Source organism: Aplidium turbinatum, chromosome 2 (assembly GCF_918807975.1).
Source record: "Aplidium turbinatum chromosome 2, kaAplTurb1.1, whole genome shotgun sequence".
In the NCBI taxonomy this organism is placed as follows: domain Eukaryota; kingdom Metazoa; phylum Chordata; class Ascidiacea; order Aplousobranchia; family Polyclinidae; genus Aplidium; species Aplidium turbinatum.
Window position 1 is genome coordinate 7,917,349 of NC_137473.1, and position 23,664 is coordinate 7,941,012.

General features: G+C 37.5%; 1 protein-coding gene across 3 annotated transcripts; it reads left to right on the forward strand.

Moving 5' to 3' along the window:
• Window positions 1-7,389: 7,389 nt before the first annotated feature.
• On the forward strand, window positions 7,390-22,957 carry LOC145764697 (uncharacterized). Of its 3 annotated transcripts, XR_014288507.1 has the most exons (13): window positions 7,390-7,547; window positions 10,246-10,502; window positions 10,862-10,954; window positions 14,826-14,953; window positions 15,411-15,496; window positions 16,283-16,395; window positions 16,693-16,805; window positions 17,220-17,284; window positions 17,522-17,648; window positions 19,777-19,807; window positions 20,561-20,642; window positions 21,421-21,509; window positions 22,306-22,957. XR_014288507.1 is itself a non-coding variant. In XM_082576349.1 (9 exons), exons 1-9 carry the CDS (start codon window positions 7,439-7,441, stop codon window positions 17,638-17,640), a joined length of 1,083 nt encoding a protein of 360 aa, XP_082432475.1. In that variant the 5' UTR covers window positions 7,390-7,438; the 3' UTR covers window positions 17,641-18,423. The 3 variants fall into 3 exon arrangements, 1 of the variants encoding a protein (XP_082432475.1); XR_014288508.1 differs by lacking the exons at window positions 21,421-21,509; window positions 22,306-22,957 and adding an exon at window positions 21,105-21,122; XM_082576349.1 differs by lacking the exons at window positions 19,777-19,807; window positions 20,561-20,642; window positions 21,421-21,509; window positions 22,306-22,957 and having other exon boundaries at window positions 17,522-18,423.
• The last annotated feature ends 707 nt before the right edge of the window (window positions 22,958-23,664 follow it).

Sequence of the window (23,664 nt, forward strand, 5' to 3'; positions counted from 1 at the left end):
TGCCCTAGAAGACTTCGTTTTGACCACGTTTGGTCCATGTACTCTATGGTGAAATAAACCCTCTGGGGGTCACTTTGATGACATCTTACATCACCTTTCCACCCGAAAATATTGTTAGATTTGATATTTTTGTGATGTCCTGACATAAGACTTCGTTTTGACCAAGTTTGGTCCATGTACTTTACGGGGTGAAATACACCTTCCGAGGGGGTCACATTAAGGAAAGTCACTTTGAAGGCATCTTACACCACCTTTCCACCCGAAAATATTGTTAGATTTGATATTTTTGTGATGTCCTGACATAAGACTTCATTTTGACCAAGTTTGGTCCATGTACCTTATGGGGTGGAATAAACCTTCCGAGGGGGTCACATTAAGGGAAGTCACTTTGAAGGCATCTTACATCACCTTTCCACCCGAAAATATTGTTAGATTTGATATTTTTGTGATGTCCTGACATAAGACTTCATTTTGACCAAGTTTGGTCCATGTACCTTATGGGGTGGAATAAACCTTCCGAGGGGGTCACATTAAGGGAAGTCACTTTGAAGGCATCTTACATCACCTTTCCACCCGAAAATATTGTTAGATTTGATATTTTTGTGATGTCCTGACATAAGACTTCGTTTTGACCAACTTTGGTCCATGTACCTTATGGGGTGAAATTAACCCCTTGGGGGGTCACTTTGGGGGGAGTCTTACATCACCTTTCCACTCGAAAATATTGTTAGATTTGATATTTTTGTGATGTCCTGACATAGAACTTCGTTTTCACCAAGTTTGGTCCATGTACCTTATGGGGTGAAATTAACCCCCTTTTTGGGCTTTTTAGGGGGCTCTAGGGTCCAGATCCACCCGGTGCGGTCAATCTTCCATACTTTTTGTGAGTGACATGGTTGACCCCAGTAACTTCAAGGGCTCAAACCTTTTGTACCTTATGGGGTGAAATCTTCTGTCGTAGGCTCTCGGTCTAATATACATCCGCATAAATAAGTTTTGCTGCATATCATAACACATAATTCTTATTTCCAAATTCAAAACTCTATTCATTCTAAAAAACACTTGGTGTTCTAAATTCTGCAATTCGAACTCAAAAGAAATTGCTTGAGACTCGTTTTGTTACCTCGGTGTCATCAAAGCTTAGTTATCTGCTGTCATCAGGGGATAATAATTATTTAATTAAAACAAAACTAAGAACCCATATCGATATGATAAAACGTAGCCTATATAAGTATATAACGAATAACCGTTGGGAAAGCAACTTGGAAATATGCTGCAGCAATATAGTAGGCACGAAGGGCGTAACCGTCGGGCGAAGCCCGAAGGTGTGTTGCCGAAGGCAACACATCCAGCGGGGGGCCTCCCCCAGAAATTTTTGAAAAACACTTCCAATTTGGTGCGCTCTGAGAGCATTTCCAAAACAAATTAAAAACAAAAATCTGTCAAATTGTGCTTCGCCTATGTCGTGATCATACATCCATTTAATGTTTAGAAGTCACGAACAATCTTAATTTTAACGTTGCAGGACCAAAATCCAGTGTTAGACATGGAATAATAGTTGTTTAAATATTTAATTCGTCATGAATGTTCATTCTCAGGTATTCAGTTAGGCCTACACTACAAAAACTAACACTTAGGCCTAAACATTACAACCGCAAGCAATTTGTACAAAAAGCTGGATAAGTTTGCCTCCTGCGTATAGAAGCTTAACGCACTAAATATTGCATCCGCACATGAACGTTCATTGGCGAAGTAACGTTATATCAACGCTGTAAAAATGGCAAAGTCATGACTATGAAAGCTAGTAGGCTAAAGTACATGGCGAGGAGACATCAAAAAACAGCAACAATCTTTTCGCCTTTATGATGCTGTGCTGTGTACCGTGACGAGAGACCATTCTGTGCTTATGACGAGATAGTCTAGCGATTGTGGGCTACGCATTGACGTCACTGGGAAAGCAACTCTAACCATAACACATCTGATTGGCTAAGCAGCTGGTGACGTTTAGCACAATGAGTGAGGATTGGATAAAACGAAGACGTTTTTTTGAACCTGGGGAAAGCAACTTTGCAAGTTGCTTTCCGGGAGCCTCAGTGGTTGTTTCTGACAGGAGCGTTTGCGTTAATTGGCATTTATAGGCAAGACATGTGGTTTGGTGAGGACTTAGACTACTCACTAGCGTTACGAGTAATTCTAGTCACGAACACAGTAATTTTCAAGTTAAAATAGACGTGATAAAAATAAGAAGTTAAACCTAGAATTCAGTCATTATATTTTGCATAGTTTTCGCTCGGGTAAGCACTGCTTTCCCTCACCGATCGTCACTGTAATATACGTAGGCCTATATAACGAACCCATGTAAGCATATCGATTCCAGTCAGAAAATCTGTTCTGTTAACATCAGGGACGTGCAGTCAGGTGAGGCAGTGCCTCACCTGCCAACATCTGGCAAAGCAAAATTTATATCAAAGATATGGTTAGGCCTATCACAGAATAAATATTAGTTGTTAAAAAGTAGTAAATATTGCACGTTTTTAGGTGCTTTTATTTGTATGAATTGCTGTAGTCGTGCCCCCTTTCCCTCAAATTTTACGTTTCTACACCTAAACTGTGCTTTAATTTTTTCTGTTTCTGTGGCGATATTCTTATCGAGCGTTCACGTGGTCAAAATCATTGAAATACGCGAGGAGAGGCAACGCCAAGCTGTGCCTCACTTCAGATCAGAAAACTTCTATAGGTACACTGCAATATGCGTGCCTTTTTCTTTCGCAAAGTCGCCCAGAAATCATCATGAACGATTTAGCTACGATTTGAGGCTTGCCTCAAGTGTGACGTCACAGCTATGAAACCTTTTTCGTCAAGCTGGAATGCGCGCATAGTAGGCCTACGTGGTATGTGACTTCTTGCGGTAGGCACTTTAACATCACCCACTCGTCGAAGAGGGCCTGCTTTTCAATGTGAAATTGCTTTGTGTTTTAGTCACAATTTTCCTTATAAACTCCATTGATTGCAGTCATTAACATCCTTCTTGCACTCAGTTCAGTTGCAGAAGAAAAAATAGTATTAGCAGAGGGTGGGAATCGAACCCACGAAATCGAAATTATTACTCCTCTGCCCTAACCATTAGGCAACGCTAGTTGTAGCGAAGCATTCAGTTAAATTTCTTTGTACGTATCAAAATTTTTCAATCAGAATATCACGTGTCGAGTCACATGACTGAAATCAGCTGAATCGCGAGTACGCTTTTCGACGAGTGGGTAATGTTAAAGTGCCTACCACTTCTTGCAGTGTAAAGGATTGTTTCTTATAAAATTTAACTAAAAAATGGAGGAAGATTTAGTATCAAATCTGATAGATTTATAAAAAATAAACTTTCAATCCAAAGTTGAAGTCATAAATAAAGGAAGACCGGTTCTAAATTTATAAGGTTTGCATCAGACGACTGAACAAAAAAAAATAACTTGCAACTTTCAAAGAGATTGCTGCTCAAAAAAGAAGTGGCTATGCTTTAAAAATCGCCTTTTCTGCTTTTCCTGTCTCTTGTTTTCAATAACTAGCAGTGACGATCGGTGAGGGAAAACAAGGAAAGCAGTGCTTACCTTAGCAAAAACTATGCAAAATATAATGACTGAATTCTAGGTTTAGCTTATTATTTTTATCACGTCTATTTTAACTTGAAAATTACTGTATTCGTGACTAGAATTACTCGTAACGCTTGTGAGTAGTCTAAGTCCTCACCAAACCGCATGTCTTGCCTATAAATGCCAATTGACGCAAACGCTTCTGTCAGAAACAATCACTGAGGCTCCAGGTAAGCAACTATCAAAGTTACTTTCCCAGATTCAAAAATGTCAAAAAACGCCTTCGTTTTATCCAATCCTCACCCGTTTAGCAAAACGTCACGAGCTGCTTAGCCAATCAGATGTGTTATGGTAGGTTAGTTGTGCTTTCCCAGTGACGTCAATGCGTACATTCGCTAGAGCAACTAGACTAACTCGTCAGAATGGTATCTCGTCACGGTACACGCACGGCATCATAATGCCGAAAAGCTTGTTGCTGTTTTTTGATGTCTTCTCGCCATGTACTTTAGCCTACAGTAGGCCTACTAACTTTCATAGTCATGCCTTTGCCCTTTTTACAGCGTTGATATAACGTTACTTCGCCAATGAACGTTCAGGTGCGGATGCAATATTTAGTTTGTTATAAGCTTCTATACGCAGGAGGCAAACTTATATCCAGCTTTTTGTACAAATTGCTTGCGGTTGTAATGTTTAGGCCTAAGTGTTAGTTTTTGTAGTGTAGGCTTAACTGAATATCTGAGAATGAACATTCATGACGAATTAAACATTTAGACAACTATTATTCCATGTCTAACACTGGATTTTGGTCCTGCAACGTTAAAATTAAGATTGTTCATGACTTCTAAACATTAAATGAATGTATGATCACGACATAGGCGAAGTACAAGTTGACAGATTTTTATTTTTAATTTGTTTTGGAAATGCTCTCAGAGCGCACCAAATTGGAAGTGTTTTTCAAAAATTTCTGGGGGAGGTCCCCCAGACCCCCCGCTGGAAGTGTTGCCTTCGGCAACACGCCTTCGGGTTTCGCCCGACGGTTACGCCCTTCGTGCCTACTACCTTGCTGCAGCATATTTCCAAGTTGTTTTCCCAACGGTTTAAGCCACCGAACGTCACTGATATCTAGTGATAATGTTAGGACTAAAGAAGGGTCTATACAACAAAGTCACAAATGTTTTAGTCCAAAAGAATAGGCGCCTGGATTTTATTTTTAATAAATGTGAAAGCATGCTGCTGATTTTTTTGATTAAGTTAGTATGATACCATTTTTGTTGTTAAAAATTTTTATTGTAAAAGTGACTTGAAAAAATTAGTGCCTCACTATCTAGGAACCTCACCGCACGTCACTGGTTAACATTGGTTCACTGTTTGAATTTAAACATTACATAATAGTGAAACGATATTAGGTTACGAATTATTAAGTTGCATTTTAGTTTTTACCAGTCATGCAAATTGTTAGGCTACGTAGGCTACAAGATGGCCAATACGTTCTATTTTTTATTCTCGTGTCTATTGTTTATCTCAAAGACGAATGCAAATCGTTTTATTCTCTGCTTTCTTTTTCATATTTGTCTCTGGAGCAGCGGTAGCCTACATAAAATTTACAAAATTTTAAGGAAATGAAAGGAAAACTTATTTCAAGTAGTCTAGCCTAAGCTTATAAATGGATCTCTAAAGCGCTACTGGCTTCGAAGACGTCCGCCCCGATAGCTCAGTTGGTTAGCGCGTGACTTCGTGAACGAAAAAACTTCATGATGAAGCGGCGCTTGAGCAACGCATTTTGAGGACGGCTCTCCATTCAGCGGCAACTAGTGGATGAAATAATTCTGCGGCAACAACAATCGAAAAAATTCACTTTGTCAATCTCGGTGCGTGGCCTTGTGTCAAAAGCATCTACAAGTAGTCGAAACTACCAGGAATAACCTATTAAGACTTTGTCAGTCCGAGGATTCAAAAACCAAACCATCTTCGCCGTTTCACGATCTATTAGCCTAATGTTGGACAAGTCTTAGTATTTTAATGTTATTAACACTTGAAAATCATTTTTCAAGAAAACGAGAGGATGATATTATTTCTTTAAACTCTCACAAATTAACATAGCCTAACTTAGATTTAGGCCTATAGCCTACTGATTTCGCTGGTTCTTTCTGGAATCCAACGGATTCTTTCTGGAAGCATTGGTCAATCATTATTACTTCGACAAGCATAAATCAGTACCGTATGATGGATAGTTTATCCTGCAGAAATTGGCCGAGTTTTTTGAGTTTCCTATGATTGATTGATTGAATCTTTATCCTCGGACTGGGAAAGTTTCTTGCAGAGCTTAATCCTGGCAGTTTCGTTTGCATAGGCCTACTTGTAGAGGCTTTGAATCACTGACGCAGGCCCGGTCGCGAATTTTTTTTCCCACGAAATTTCTGTCTCATTTACAGTACATATTTTGGCAATAGTTCGTATTAAAACCGTGTGAATGCAACATTTTCTCGTTGGCACGGTTAGTTCAGTGGTTTCATCCTCTGCCTAGTGATCGTGAGAACGAGGGTTCGACGCCCGTCGAAGTCAAACTTTTTTTTTCTTTAATATTTGCGATGCACAAGAGCTTTTCACAAAAGTAGGGTTAGGGAAAGCTTATATTTTATTATCATTGCAGAATTTGATTGGCAAATAGTTATTTCGCAATCTGAATCAACCAATCTCTCAAAACACTTTCGGAAAATCTTACTTTTAGAGTCACTAGAATCAATGAGACAGAAATCTCGTGGGAAAAAAATTTCGCGGCCCGGTCACCGAGATTGACAGAGTGAAGTTTCCGATCGTTGAAGTCTTGTTGCCAAGGAATTATTCATTATTCCATCCAATATATTCCGCTGAATGGAGAGCAGTCCTTAATGTGCGTTGCTCAAGCGCACACCCCGAGAGTCGAACCAGCGCCGCTTGATCTTGAAGCTTCTTCGTTTTAAAAGTCACGCGCTAACCAACTGACTTCTTGAAAGATTTTAAAAAAATAACGAAATTGGTAGTTAGGTCTTAAGATTTTACCCACAGTGTAAAAAGGTTTATAGCATCAGCAAAAACTGTAGATTTATTGATTTTAGAACATTTCGGCTGAGAAGAGCTTCTCAGTCATTTTCTTCAGAAAAAAACCCTGACTGAGAAGCGATCAATTTAAAAAAAAAAAAGAATGTGGTAAGAGAAGATTTTATGTTTTTTTAAATTTGCAAGTAGACTTGGATAAAACGGTAATGAAAGGAATATAAAATGCAAAAATGCAAAACAATTTTAGTGAGAAGATATTATTTAATAAATTCTGATAAAAAATGTGAGAAATAAAAGGGCTACTTTTCAAATTCAAACACCATGTGATTTCTCTTTTAGTTCATGCAATAAATTAAACTCATCCGCCTTATTTTTCTTTTTCCCGCCCAACATGGATGAAAATATTTTGTAAATTTGCTTTGTTGGCTCAAAAAAAGTAACAATTTTATCATTAACGAAACTGAATATTACGGTTATATTTTTAAAGAACCATGTTGATGTGTGTGAAGCAAAATAAATAATGAATTTGAAAATTAAAAGCATATTTGGTTGTGGCGGATGAATATTCTCTTATTCTAATTGTAAAAAGGGAAGAAAAAATTCTTGCGATATGGCGACCGCATGGTTTTGCTTTCATCCTTTCTGTTTGTACTTTGGCTGTGTGGTTTGGTTGTAGAAAAGAGTTTGAAATCGCCGAGTAACTTACGCATGTCAAAATTTTTATTTTAAGGCACGTTAATTAGTTGTAGTATTTTTTTCATTCCACAGATAATTGTAGTCTAAACTTTTGTGCTGTCTAGTAATCTAATCAAAGAAAAATCATGGCTGAAGAACAAGCAACTGTTGATTCAAAATATTTGCCAGAGCTCATGGCTGAAAAAGACAGCATTGATCCTTCATTTGTGCATGCTTTGCAATTAATTTCAAACGGTAAGCATTTTTAGTGTAATTAATTCAATATTGTAGAAATTATTCAGGACTGTGTGTCACAATTAAAAAGGTTTCCACCCAAAAATAACAGGTTTTTTCATCTGTATTTCTAAACATCTGGTCGGAAACTAGACCGTTTTCTAGATGTAAAAAGCTTTCGTAACAGGTATCCAACGAATGCAACCTAATTCATACTATGAACAATTTGTACCGTCAGTTCGTACCTTGAAAAGATCGAGAGAAAAAATTAAAAAAAGCCGAAGTCGCTGATTGCAGTTTCTGCGAACAAACAAAACCTCTTGGGATCATTACCACAAATTTAAAAATGTTTGCTGAAACTCCGATCAACCCTAATCGGAGCTAACCCTTGTCCGCAGCCGTGGCCGAGTGGTTAGCGCGTTGGGCTCGCAGTCGAGAGCCTGCATGTTCGACTCCAGCCACCCGCACTTGCTGTTGTTTCTCTGGGCAAGAAACTTAACGATAATTGCCTCTACCTAGTGATCGATTTCGAGTAATGGGTAGTACCAAATTTAAGTCATAAGTAAAGTAGACAACCGGAAAACAGACATTGCCGTCGGCTGCAGCGTGGGTCAGGTGTATGTCGGAAAGCGTACACCGATGCATAGCGCTCAAGTCCGCTTTCCCGCAATGCAGGACAAACAAACAAACCTAACCCTTTTAAAATGTTTGCGGAAACTGCGGAAAAATAAAAACTGCGATCAGCAATATTCTATTTTTTTCTCTCGATCTTTTCAGTTTGTTTGTTTGCGGATACCGATACCCTAACCCTTTTAAAATGTTTGCGGAAACTGCGATCAGCGAGGGTTAGAGCATAGATTACTCTATAGTCAGGGTAAAGGTTAGCGGAAACTGCGGAAAAATGTTTGTGGAAACTGTGATCAGCGAGGGTTAGAGCATACCGTAGATTACCGTACTCTATGGTTAGAATTAGGGTTAGCGGAAACTGTGGAAAAATGTTTGCAGAAACTGCGATCAGCGGACTTCGGTTTTGAGCTATTTTTTCTCTCGATCTTTTCAGGTGGAAAATTTTAAAATGATTGCGGACACTGCGATCAGCGACTTCGTTTTTTTTTAATTTTTTTCTCGATCTTTTCAAGGTAGGCTACAAACTGACAGTCCAAATTGTTCATAGTACAAACTGGGTTGCATCCCAATAAATCAGCGTAACAAAGGCAAATTCTTCGCTAAGAATCGATGGGAGTACTGGTACGGTACTTCTTCACGCACAACTTAGTTCAAGTTTTACGTCACAATGTCTGGCTTTAATCTCCTAGTGATTATGATAAGGCAAGGCTGGTTACAAAATTAAATTATACGAGTAGGCTATATTACAGCAAGATGCAGCAAAATTTGTTAAGTTTTGATACTACAGTAAGAAAGAAAATGCCCAGGGAAAATTCACTTTTGCTCACTGCTCCTAGCTTCAAAGTTTCGGATGAGATGGTGATTTTCAAGGATGATTGACAAGCCCAATGAGCTTTGACACTTAGTTTTAACACTGTTTGACATTTAACTGATAAAACTATCGTAGTATTGTGTATACCGTATGTTTCAAAACATTTTGTGTCTAATTTTCAAATTTTTCCACCTTTTTCGAATGGATTTTTGTCAAAATATGACGCCAGGCCAAATTTTCAATTTTTACATTCTTGCAGAAAATTAACTTTTGATAGTTTAGTGATGTTCTCCATAAAATTCTGATTAAAATGATACCCAACATGGTGTGGTTATGATGTAAAATGTAGAAATTGCTTGCGTTTGAAAATATGTTCATTTGCGGCAAAACGCAAAATTTTCGGGGTGAGCGTGGGACACCTAAATCTTGAAATTTTTCGAAAAATTTTTTTGGTGTCGTTTCACGCCATTTCCGGTCAGAAAATCATATTTTCAACATAGGTTGTAAAATTTGCAACACCCTAATGTAACAATGGCAATAGTTGACGAGAAAACTAATCGCTTAATTAGTAGGTTTAGTAGGGCCTATCATATGGCGACAAAACCTTGCGAATAAGGTAAGTAGGCTAGTATTAGAAGGTGGCAGCTGGTTACAGAAATTTTGGGACTTGAAATTGCATTGAATTTTTTTTTTAATTCCTAAAATGTCCGGCAAGCGCAGCTCGCCCGCCTGGGACTCGGCGCCAGTGGTTTGATGAAAGCCTTTCAGAGTGACTTCTGACTTCGCTGAAATTTTAAAAAGCCTTCTAAACTGTACAGGTAGCTATAGTTTTCGAATGGCAAAGAATTATCAACATAAAGTAATTAAACATGACGATCGACGCTAAAACTGGTGTGTCTGCCGTAAAACTAAATTTGTTTGCCGAAATAGCAGCTCAGACCGGACAACGCCGTCAACAAAAACGAATTTCGAGATTATGACTAATTCTGCGTCACTCTTTGATACTACATATTTTCGACAGTTAATCCACGATCATTCTATTGCGAAATTAAATAATTATCCAGAAGAATCCTGCGGCCAAATTGGCCGACTAAGGAGGTAGCGCCGGTGGTCATTTAAGCACTACTTAGCGGCCATGGCCGCCGGCTGCTTTAAGGCTTGATTAGTATGTGTGATGAACTTATTTGTGTACGAGAAGTGTAACCCAGTCCATTTCTCTTTCTTTTTTTGTAATATGTTGGCTTATTTATCTGTAAACATGCTCTTCATGACTATTTTCAGAAATCAAAAGAATTCAAAATCCTAAAAGTAACAAGGAAGATCAAGACGTTTCAAACGATGCAGACTTAGTTGATATTCATGATTCTAAACTACCCAAAGCATCTTGCTGTATAAAAGTTCCGACACATCTTTATCCAAGTGTAAATTTTGTTGGGCGCCTAATCGGCCCAGGAGGTTCTACTTTAAAAGGCATACAAGATGTCACATCAACGAGAATTGGAATTCTTGGAAGAGGCTCAATGAGAGACAAAGCAAAGGTTGTCAAACATAGTTTATTTTCATAAAGAATTGAAGCTCTGTTTGGAATGTAATAACGTTCATTTTAAAGTAGATTTAGGTTGTAATGTCATCGTAGTGTTAGAGTTCTAAGTTCTGCATTATTCAGCAAATTGAAATCTCAACATACGGTACGGTACCTTCATGAGGTCGTAAATATTTTCAAATTTTACAAGTTTTTACAATCCATCTTAAATATGTGAATGTTCCACAACATTTTGTTGTGTTTGTTAAAAGTGCTGCTACACTATGATTTTATGAATGTGAGATTATTTGCAATTGCTGAAATTCTTTCTAACTGAGCGGTATTTCTTTATGGTAATTTTATTATTTGTGTTAGGCCGATGAGCTATTAAAAGGTGGAGAAGCAAAGTACCAACACCTTAAACTTCCTCTTCATGTTAGAATCTCTGGGATGGGACCATTAGACCAGGTAAAATTCACATGTAGGCTTTTGCAGTGTTATTGCACAATATTTAAAGCAGTGGTTTCCAACACATATTATAATGCTAATCCAGTTTTGGTGTGTGTGTGTGAAAACGGCACTCTGGCTTTTGCGAAAATTTAAAACAACTAACGAATATTATACAATTATACATAATCATATGATACTTCTAACCTGTGTCACAGTATCATAGTCTAAGCATGTGCACAGGCCAGTACTCAGTAGTAGGCACCTTTGTTGAAATTTTTTTAAATTGGCTCTTCTGTTTTGGGACATGGAAACTAAACAAGTAAACAATAATGGTACCGTGATTGTAAAGAACTATTGTATGTGATAGTGGAGGTTTACATTTGTACCATTCCAACCATAGGCGCCGACTTTTCAAAAAACCTTGGGGGGCGAGAAAGGTGATGACGTCATAACCATATTACTCAATTAAAATAGTCTTTGTTTAAGCTTACTGTCTTGTCTATATTGACACCTAGGTCGCAAACCGAATGTATTAGAGCCGCTGCTTGAAACGATTCAAAGTTTTACGCATGCATTGTTAGCTCATAATTGGAACAGTTGGAAAACAAGCCGATTCATTTCTTTTTCGTGCGAGTAAATAACAACGATCAAGACAGTGAAGTTATCGAAATAAAACGCAAAAAATCATGATTTCAAGCAGAGTGGAAACCCGCTATCGGTTTTATTTACCTCGTTTGCTCGTTCTGCTAATTACTTACCTTCAAAGCGTTAACAACGGCGAACTGTTTTCTCTTCTGTTTTTTTATCGTATGTCTCAATAGTCTATTATTGAATACCGGTAGTACAGTTCTCTCATAGTTGTTGATGTATATGAAAATATATACCGTGAAACCTTACAACTTTGCCCGGGTGGACAACTTTGCCCAAAATTTGTGACTTGTATATCCGACCACAATACGGATTTCATGATTTAGTGGTTTTGTTTAATGGATGATATTGTTAAATATGAATATTTTATCAATTGTTTCAGCAGAAAAAAATAACTTTTTAAGTTTATTTTCATTAAGTTAATTCCAAATGAAAATACAAAAGGAAAAAATGCAAAAACTATGTGTCGGAAATTTCACATGGGGGTCAAAGGTCATTTACCCATGCAGAGTGTTTTCCATATGGAAAGCTTCTATATTTATTCATGAGTATGTGCAAATGAGTTTTTATTCAATTTAAAGAAGTTTGATATTTTTTTGGGCATTTTAGTGGTTGTGACCCCTTATTTTGTGCTTTGGGTACAACTTTGCCCACTCCTCATGATCACTCCAGCGAACACAAACTGCCTATTTCTTGCATATAACTTTTACAAAGTTTGTACGTAAGGTCATGAACTTGATTACAGGTCACTAAGAGACACATTGCTGTGATTGATTAAAATAGCATCATGAATATGAGCCATGAGGTGATACCTCATTCAGCTAAATCTCTAATTGCTAGCAGTTTTTAAATCAGCAGAAACAAGCTGGATTGATGGCTATGATTTTTTCTCTGTTGTTTAGTTATAATTTTTAGGATAAGCTTGCACACAGCTCTGGCTCCAGGGCTACAGCTTGCTCCATCACTAGTGCTGTCTACCAGGTTGACGTTCCAAATCACCACATTTTGGCACTACTGTATATGACATCTGACGACGTTGTGCAGAAAAAATATGGGAATCTATATCAATGCCGACATGGAAACAACAGCAGCTCTTTCAAAACCAAACAAAGATGAATTAATGGTGTCTAATTGGGTAGTGGTGGAACTTAATATTGGTTCAACCTCCCAAAACACAACGGGTGACAATAGCAAATTGTATATTGATTTCCATTAAGGATAGGCTAGGGGATCTCCTGACTAAGAAGCAGCAGGCCAGCGATTCTCCATCAAGTATCAATTAATCATTCTTTATTGCAAAAATACATGGAAAATCAGCACTCAGCAGAGCCCTATTGGCATATGCATTTCGCTCTAACTATAGAGCATCATTAGTGCCTTATTCTAATAGAAACTTTTATTTAAACAAATAGATTCTATTTGAATAAGGCACTAATGATGCTCCATAGTTAGAGCGAAATGCATATGCCAATAGGGCTCTGCTGATTTTCCATGTATTTTTGTAATAAAGAATGATTAGCAAATTGTATGCGGGCCAAATCACAAGAAAAGTTTCCAATTCAGTTTATGAAGTCAAATTCTTAAGGCCCCCATACAATTTGTCTTGTGACAAGTACTCATGGCCCTTGAATGAGGATCAGACCTTTGTGGACTTTGATGCAATATCTCGCGTTCTTCCAGAACCAATCGTTGATCGACAAAACAATATTTTCTTTTCTGTGTAATTTGTCACAAACTGTAAAACATGTATTGTAATCGTTCTGCTGTTGGTATCCAAAAATTCATTTTTGTAACATCCACTGTTGCCGCTGTGTCACAGAAAGGTGCATGATTGATGATACTGTCGTTCAGTAGTTGTTCATATTTCTTTGCTGTTTATATTAGGAATTTCTAATCAATAAACAAGTTGATTTCAATATATAATCGTTAAGCCTGGTGTGGCTAATTGCGACCATGAGGGTAACCAATTGTATAAAGTCCCTACCAATTGGGCAGAAAGTTATTTTTCTACTGTAAGTTATTTTTAAAAACACTGTTTGTGGGCAAAGTTGAATGATACCATGTTAAAATTGCTTGATTCACAACTAAATGTGTAAAATATAGCCAAAAAAACTAGCTGTGGGCAAAGTTGCCACTTTGGGGACAACTTTGCTCAGCAAAATAAAACAAAAAAAAAATTATGAAAAAGATTACTTCTGATAATTTAAGTTGTTGCATGCTTTAGCACATGTCTTTGCAAACCAGATAAGCCATTGCAACAAGAATTACCTCCTTTACAACAAAATTTACAACAAATAATTGTCAGCTAACTCATGATATCTGGGCAAAGTTGTAAGGTTTCACGGTACATCAATACAGTGCTTATTGAAGCAAAACACGGATGACAGTTTTGAAAAATGCATTTTTTCTTCAAGCTGTATTCACGTAATTGTTCGTTGTGTCGTAGTTTCAACTCGATAAAGTTTGCTAACATCGATTTCATGTTTGAAGTCACAGAAAATCTCACGGACGTTTGGATAACTCGTGAAATGAGAATGAACATTCCACCTCGCATTCGTTTTTTCGCTACCACGCATTTTGACTTTAAAGTTGCTCCTCACGCGCGGGAAGATAAGCACTGTGACTGTGAGCATTGAGCATGCGCAATTTGCGCATCTCAGTAGTAATTCACGTTCCAGAGAAAGCCATGCGATCAGCTGCTGTTTTGCGGGCAAGAGCAACGTAGGCTGTTTTTCGCTTTAGGCATTCTTTTGTCCGTTTAAAATAAATGATGTAAATCTACTTCGCCAAGTATTTTATCTTTGAAATACCACTTGTAATAGCCATTTTTGTTGCCCCTCGACCATAAATTTACGGGGGGCGCGTATGATTCCAACGGACACTTAAATGCAGTTATACACATTGCCACTACGCTGTTAAATTTCACTGTTTCTAGTTTGGTTGAAAACAAACATTTAGAAAGAAGCATTTTTTTGTTAATGATTTGCATAATTTAATAAATAAATGTTTTTGATGTGTTAGTAAAAGTTGTACTTGTTAATAAAAAAAACTCTTTATTAATATTAGTGAGAATTAGTTAAACATAAGTCACCAAATGTTGGCACAACAGCGTGTTGAGTTGGACACCCCTGATTTAATAGTTTGTTTGTATGAGCTAATTTCTTTTAAACCAGAGGAAACTCAGCCTTCACATTTATCGGTCTTGTCAGCATTTTTATCTTGCTGTCCCTGTGTTTGTCAGGTTTACATGAACATTGGTCGAGCTGTAAACGAAATAAGCAAGCTGCTGCATGTTGATGAAGAAGAACTTGCAATGGATACTGGACGTGGAAGAGGCATGGGTCGTGGCGGTGCAAGGGGCGGCATGAGGTATGGTATATATTTGTGTGGGATGTCACTGGCGTTATGAGGGAAGTGTTATTTGTAATAATGTTCAGAGTAAGAAAATTCTTCCAGGGACTAAAAGTTAAGCTAAAATTTGGCAATGTGCATCTTTAAATTATTTAAATGCAACCACAAAACATGTTCTAGTTCAGTAGCTTTAACCTTTTTTCATGTTAAAATCACCAACCAGTTCTTGCACCCATTTCTAAAACGACTGAAAAGTAGTAGTAATTCTTAATGTGGGTCAGAATGCGGTAAACAAAGATAGCTTTTTACGACATATTATAACTAGCCTTTATTATTCAGCATCCAGAAACCCCTGGTTAAACATTCGTTCTGTAACAATGTGTTAAAATCAAATTAATTGAAACTGTGGTGATAAAAATTGAGATGACAGTCTGAACGGTTGCTTGCTGTTTGAGTGAACGTTTGATGCTTTTAGGGGACGAGGTGGAAGAGGAGGTGCATCCATGAGAGGCAGTGGGGGAGGTAGAGGTGCTGGAGGCCGTGGTGGGAGAGGCTCAAGAGGTAACAATATTTGTATAATATAGTTAGTTAGAGGTCATAGTCCTGCTATTACGCTCAAATGGTACATTGGACATGCTGAAGATCATGGAGCTGTGTCTTTCATGAGGGCTCTAGAATATTGATAGTACATGAAGACTTGGCTTTCTTGTTTTTTTTTTACATTTAATCTAAACCTTCAATCACTTAACATTACTCTAGATATGACGAAAAATGATTTCATCTATGAGTCTTTGTTTTGTGAACATTGCGTTAACAGCTGGGCTTTTTTTCGCTGAGACTTTTCGATCATTTGTCCAAAATGACTTGAAAACATTCGGTCAATTTTATTTATTTCAGTCATTTTTAGTCATTTTGGTCATATATAGTCAATTGACTATATATATTTTCGGAGATTTTGCTAAAAAATTGGTAAATGACCGAAAAAAAAACCAGGTTAACAGCTTAAGGTCTTAGTTATTCCGATCACATCTGTTGTAGTTTTTCATTTTTTTAACCTACTGTGTTGTAAGCCCTGGCAACAGCTTGACAATTATTTGATAAAAACAAAACCTGCGTTATTGTTCTAGCTTAAAAATTCATCAATTAGTTCGGCCACAAATAAAAACAATTAGTCGAAATTCTAAAGTGGTTATGCAACTCTTTGAAACTGTCTTACTATCCCTGTCTTAGCAATTCTACATATCCAAAACTTTCTACTTTAATGCCTTCAATCAATAGGTAGAACTTGAAACCATGGCGACTTTTATGGCTTGAATGTTGGAACTTAATTATGTTTGCGTGTTATAGGAGGTTCAACAGCAAGGGGTGGAAATTCAACAAGTCGTGGCCGAGGAGCCAGCACACGAGGTGGCGGTTTCGGAGCAAAACCTCAGGCCACTGATCTTTATGCTACTGCACAGGTTGGGCGATTATATTGTTTACTTGTATGCCTCTGCTTTGTCTTGCGGCGTAATCACTCACATTTGCCTATCACATAGGTTTTACAATTTACATATTGCATGTGTTTTTCCATGTTGTAGTCTATACACTATTAAATAAGTTACATATTTTGTGTCTGAAAGTTGGAAGGAAAAGTATTTTTATTATTACTTTTATTAAAAGTCTTTTAGTTTAGGCCGTTTTATTAGAAAATTTAGTTGCTTGTCAATATTGTTATAGAAATAATCTGAATCAACCCAAAACAATATTTCATTCAGGGCTACGACTACTCGGCTGATAGCTATGAAGGATACGAGGGCTATGGTGCCGAGGCGTCATATGACGCATACGGGACCGAAGCTTACGGTGCGGATGCCTACGCTGCGCAAGGGTATGTTGTGAAATGTGTTGTTTTTGTTCATAGCGTTTTCTAAGATTTGCCTGTGACTAGTGAAATTGTGCGAATATCCTTGTGGCAACTCGCTCCACCTTCTTTCGTATGAGATGTTCCATTAGTTTCCATAAAGCCAACAACACTCCTTTCAAAAACCAGTGAAAGAGGATTATGTTTGTTTCATTTTCATCGACTACAACTGATTTTGAAGTGACTCAACATCGAAAAATAGAGAGAAATGGCGGAGCCACTGCAGACATCCGGTCGACCCTGATGTTTCAGAGTAAAGACCACGCTTCTTTATAGCAAAATGAAGAGATGTCCTATGTAGACGATGCATCTGCTTGTTACTTATGATCAACTTTTTTGTGAACAGTTATGTAAACAGTTATAGAAACTTTGCTTTTGTAGAGCGTACGGGGCCGATGCTTCATACGGTGCGGATGCTTATGGCTATGGCGAAGCAGCCTCTTATGGTGAGTGGGTTGTGCAACTTTAAATTCAGCAAGATAATTTATATCATGTTCTATTAACTCATTGTGTAAGCTTTTAAGTATCAACTTCTTCGACTTATAATATCCTGCATTGTCAGAAATAGCGATGTATAAAGTTTCTTACAAAGCTCATTTTGACAGTTTTGTGAATTACTTTCACTGGACATTGCCAAATCACTACTCTAGTTAATGATTTTAAAGTAGTGTCTTCTATTTCAGAGGCATACGGGAATGGCTCTGCTGACGTATCCGGTGGCCAGCAGTATGGGAGCAAACCCTTTCATGGCAAAATGAGAGGGGGAGCTGGCCGATCCCGTGGCACCGGAAAACCTTATTGATCAACAAGGCAAGGTTTTGCAAATACACTTAAACCCCGAGACTAATGCTTAAAACATCAACAAACAATGGGATGTAAATAATAACACTGAACAAACGAAAAGACACGAAACTTATCTTGATAAGCTGATGTTGACCCAATCAAGTGTCAATAACATCATGAAACACAGACCAAGCTTAGCTACCATTGCCATGTTGGTAATTGCTCGAAAACTTCAGGAGAAAAAGACAAGGCAGTTAATTTTACATCATGACCTTCGGTTTACGAAGAAAACCGCCATTAAAAACTGTTCTTAAAAGCTCTATGTTTTCAATTTATGTCTTATAATTTCTGGCCCAGTCAAGTGCAGCAAAACCACAGGCACATTTCTACATACAACTTTTATTGCAAAAATGCCAGCGTAATTTTTACGGTTAAAATGAATTTGTTAATACTATGGTGTTTTTCAGACGATAGTGAAAGAAAATACCAAGGGTAAATTTTAAACAGCTTTCACCCTAAAATGCGTTATTACTAATGGATATAATGGTAGCTGAAAAACAAGTAATTATGTCGTCAATACAATTACTAGAATATCATTGTGCTTCGTTTTAAAATGTATTTTGCCACACATGATTTGTGAAGACATTGCCAGCATGTAATCGTCTGAGGTAATTTTATTCATCTTTGTGCAAATTGCCAATGAACGAAACAAAAAGCGCATGTGCTTCGCCGGTTTTAAAACCTCTGTAAGTCGGTGTCTACTTTTTCTGAACTGTTTTTATAATAAAAACTTTTGATTGTACTCTTTTAGTAATGTCTAATATTTTTTCCAAGTTGGTTGAGAAAAAATTTTAATCTTAAAAGAAATCACTCAGAAATAAAGTAACTGGTTGTACAAAAATTGAAATAATTGTTAGATTTTAAACTTTACAGCAGCCATGAGTGAATCAATTCAAGAGGCTTGAACGCTGAACTACAGTTGTGTATGAATGAGTTGTAAAAAATGTTCACCAAATAAAAAAAAAACTTGTGTCATTAAAAAGCCTGCAGAAGAATCATTGCAAATGACTCCTGGAGTAAAACTAGGACACAGCAAACTACATTTAATTGAGGATTCTGAGCTAGATCAAGTAAAAAACTGGTGTAGACGACAAATCAAAGTACTTGGCGGCAAAGTAACGTGACTAAACCGGCTCCTTCTAATAGACGAAAGATCAGGTTTTGTGTTAACCAAGGTAACGTACTTGTGCTTTTTCATTGAAAAGTAAAAACAAAAATCGTTTTACCCAATAAAAGCTAGCTAATACAGGGTGTTGGTAGTTGAATATGATACTCAAATCATCGACAACTTCTGTTGTGACAATACAAGATGTGTTCTAAAGTACAGTACTGTAAATGCATTAAATCCTAAATCAATCAAGCACCCTGTATTTCTCTTTCAAATAACCTTGATAAAACTGAGGTAAACCATAGAATTGTCTACCATACTAAAAAAAACTAGTTTAGGCTACATTATGCAATAAATTTTATGCTAAAGTAGCTAAAACTTTGAACTCCCTGCAGTATCGTAGTTGTTTAAAACTTAGACCTAATGTGTTTAGAAAACATTTTATACAGTAGTGTACAATGTTGCGACTGACATCACAGAAACCGGTATACTTTGTTTAGTTTTGGAGGTGTACATGTAGGTTGATGTAGCATAATCGAACATACTTTTATACGCTTGTTGATATTGTGCTGTTGTAGGTAAACCCTCAGAGACTGCATCGCTTAGATAAACTTACTCGGCTTATATTAACCGATTAGTTTCAAGCGGAAAGTGGCCAACTTGAATTGAAGACACTTTTGACTGCAATTCGCTGAAGTTTTTTTTTTCTTGTAACCAAATAGGAGTTAATTGACAACCACCTGTTATTTTCTGTTTTTTAATTTAACCAAATGATCCGTGTAAAGGTTAGATTTTCCGTGTGTGTTCGTTTTTTGTTGACTTTGAAAAGGCTTCCCACTCCTGTCTGAAAGACAATAGTATCAACGTATCGCTTGATAATTAAAAAGCGTAGTTACAAATTCATCAACCTACTTTTGCACTACCCCCAGTATCTAGTTGAGTGAAAATTGCATGTCATGCAACTAACTGGTGTTATTGTCGTTTTAGATGGAGCTGGAAACAGGAACGACATTTTTGTGTGAGTATAACTTTGGTAAAAGCTCGTCTAGGATGTTATTAGCGTTGTTGTGGTTTTTTCACAGGACACAAAAGTGATCAACCTGTTCATAAGACAAGCAAGTCTATCTAGACATCTTATGTCAAATATAAAAAAGACAATTTTTTTCAAAATAACATCAGAAAAGAAAACTAATTGCACGCTATATAAATTAAACGAAACCCTAAAACAGGGGTCGGGAACCTATGGCTATTTTGACAACGACATCTGGTTGGCAATAAATTCTAATCTTCTAAAGTGCAAACCGCGAAAGTGTTATCTTAATTTTTTACTACAATTTTTAGAGCTGAAAATACGCTCAGAATGCACTAAATTAAAAGTAACTTTTGTGGAAGAGACCCCCCTTTAAACCCCTCGCTATATTTCTCATCTTGCGAAGACGCGTTCCCACTTTCACAACTCACCAGTGTTAAAACATTTTAACCTATTGCTCTCACTGAAATGTATTTAAAAAATGTAGCATTAATGGCTCTTTTACCTAAAACGATTCCCGTCCACTGCCCTAAAAGAAAGGAACACCTGCGCTAAGCCTAAACGTTATTTTAAAGCTTGAATGAATAGACAATTTCTGACTGACAACTGGAGAAACTACCTTTCAACCAGCGCGTTCTGCTTTTTATTGCAAAACAAGTAGCTTCGTGTGGCTATAGTTTTTAATAATTTTTTTGCTATTTGTGACAAAGCCAAGTGTACATGGACTTGATGTGTTTGCAGACCTGGTGGAAATGAGCTGGAGATTAAAATCAAAAAGTGGTCAGACTCAGAAGTAATCACTTTCATGCAAACCTGCCATGAGGTAATTGTTGCGATGTTACCCTTATGACTAATCTAACTTTTGTGATCTGGAAAAACCTAGTCAAGATTGTATTCGAAAAACAACGCAAAAGAACTATTCTGTCCTTACCATTAACCAATATATAATATGTCTCACGAATTTAGAATTACATTACATGAGTGTGGGTATTGCTGCCCTAGCAATATACAGTTCCTTCAGATATGACAAACATAAATATATCTGTTTTCTCTTTACTTAGTTAGTAGCCTACTGCTATTTGCATTCACCAAATGCTGATATTCGCAAAATAACCTAACCTTTGAGCGTACTTTGTTTCAAATCGATTTCGCTATAATAAGATTTTCAGCTTATATTCTAATAAAAAGTGACATTTCACCATTGGTAGAAAGGTGCTTTTGTTGAATTTGCAGTTAGTGAATATTTTACATGTGTAGTGACCATCTTTATCTTACCACTTTCCAGCATGTCTTAAGTGCCTTGTCAAAGACGCAGCAACGTGCCCTCTTTGGGTGTCGAACCGCTTATCGCTATCACGATTTACTGGAGTCACATAGTCGACACAGTCTGTATTTTAACTGATGCTGTAAGTTAACCTCAGTGCGCTCAAATATAGACTGTGTTATTATTAATAAAGTGCGTAGCACACGCACATAGTTAAACTACGCTTTGTCATCTTCATGTGAAGAATTGAGAGTTTTTATGCTCGAGTCATGTCGCCTAAATTGTATTGTAATCAGAATTAACTGTGTTTAACCACAGTACGATACATGATTGTTAGGTGCAGGTGATGATGAAGGAAATCTGCACAGAATTTTCGGGACTACAAACTTTACAGGAATCTCATTCAAACTGAAGTACTTTTGATAAGTGAGTTGCATTTCTTTATATCGATTATTAACAAATCTCTCCTATGGCAGCGAATAGAGTTATTTCCTTCGAGCATATTTGATGATATTGCGATTGCATCAGTTCAGTACGCCATAACTCTTATGAGGGCCGGAAGTATTTATCTTTAGAGCAGCGTACTGATCATAATCATGCGAAAAATCAAGGGCTGCAGTCGAAGGGACGCCATTTCGCAATTGACGGCATGCCTGTAGGTGTCATCAAAGACGCAGCCACAAGCTCTAGGGCGGTGCCGAACGGGTGCCTTTTCAAACCAGGGCTCTCAGCGACGCAGCCGAACGTTGTGTCTGTTGCAGTCGATCATCAATGATTTTTTTAAACGTGCAAGTTTTGCGGAGCAGTTCTACGCTAGTCCAGATGACTGACTGGCTATATTATGATCTGCTGAGTTTTTATTACGTAGCTGACATTGTCACGTCCGCGGGTGTGAGGAGCGTTTTGGAGGATAGAGTGTTGCCACCGTTCTATCGTGTTAGTTGGCAACATACGAAAACTGATGTCATGTTTTTAAATAGCCCTCAACAACGAGTGGATCGCTTGTATAGGTCTTGGTACATTCATTGTGCGCAATAGGTGCAACTTGAATCGCGAGCTAGTTCATTTTGAGTTAACATCTTTGTGTTGAGTCAACCTGTGTTGCAACAACCTCAAGATTGAGCATTGGAGAACATTATGTTTATTGTTTAGGGTTGCGATGCCGTTTATTCCATTCAGGCACTTCTATTCTACTCGATCTCTGAATGTCATTTTATTTCAGGGTTCCAGCAATGTCCTGAGAATAATTCAATTTTCCTTAAATCTTGTCCATGCTTCAAATCCGTTCATGCAGAAGATTACAGACTGGATGGCGACTTGCTAATTGTTTGAATGACGCAACGATCAAAATCATCGACTGGTCACAAATGTCAAGTCCTCGTGATTTTTCAAAAGAATTTTCCTAATCCGCCACATCAAGAGGATTAACAAGACTGACAAATTTTCGACTTTTGTAAACGGGTTAAAACTATACTGCTCTTTGCCGCGACCAACAAAAATATGACGAATAAGGCGAACTGGCGAATGAGATGAATTCTACTGTAAGACTCTTTTTTACGCCTTCCACAATCTGCCTCAAATACAGTGGAATCTTTGATGAAAAATAACACAGTTTGTGGAGTCGACTCATTTTATTTGTAATAAACTACAGTAGTTATAATATACCACCTACCCTGGTGAACGTGAAGAGTTGAGGTCGGATGTGAAGTCTGGGGCATTCCTACAGCCAGCGTCATCTAGGGTGGGGTCTACAAGACCCCACCCAAGTTAACTGCCTTGCAAATCCTGGACGTTGAAAAACAAAACTCGATAATGTAATGATAAATAATCATAAAAAACCTCCCACTATTGTGTACAGCTGTTTAGGCTATTTTACTGAAAGGGCTCCTTCAAAGAGGCTGTAATATGTTCCAGTACTGTCGAATATTTATCAGAACGAAAATGTTTCTTCAATCAAAGTGACCGTGTTGCAGTGAAAAGCAGGCTAGAAAAAAAAAACTTGATTACGAGACATGTAAATCAGTGCTTAGAGTACTACTTCCAACCCTTTACACCGAAACAGGTGGAAAAGAAATTAAAAAGTGTTCGCCGACTGGCAACAACAGGGCGTCGTGAGTAGAACAGATACAGTACGGTATTTGTAATCTTTTGTTAGGCACATACTGGTAATTGAAGTTGTCGTTGGTTACCGTAATGCAAGATTTTGGCTACTCCTGACAGGAATGCAAGAACGACAATATATTCACGTACGGTACCGTACATGTAAAATAAATGAAAATTTTCTGCTAGGAATAAAGAAGTACTGTACTGAAACACGCAAGCTCTACTTTGGCGTCTAATTGGTCTTAATTAACACTAGAGTAACGATTTTTCATTAGTACCGTAACTGGTTTAGACACCAATAATTCAGATTTGACACGAATATCCGTTTCAAAGATATATTATACAGGTCGTCATGATTGTCACGTTCATTTGTGTCTAAACTGCTAAGTACAGTAGAACTCGGTTAATCCGAATTCGATTTGACCGGCGATTCCATCCGGATTAGGCGAAGATCCGGATTAACCGATGACGGTTCTAT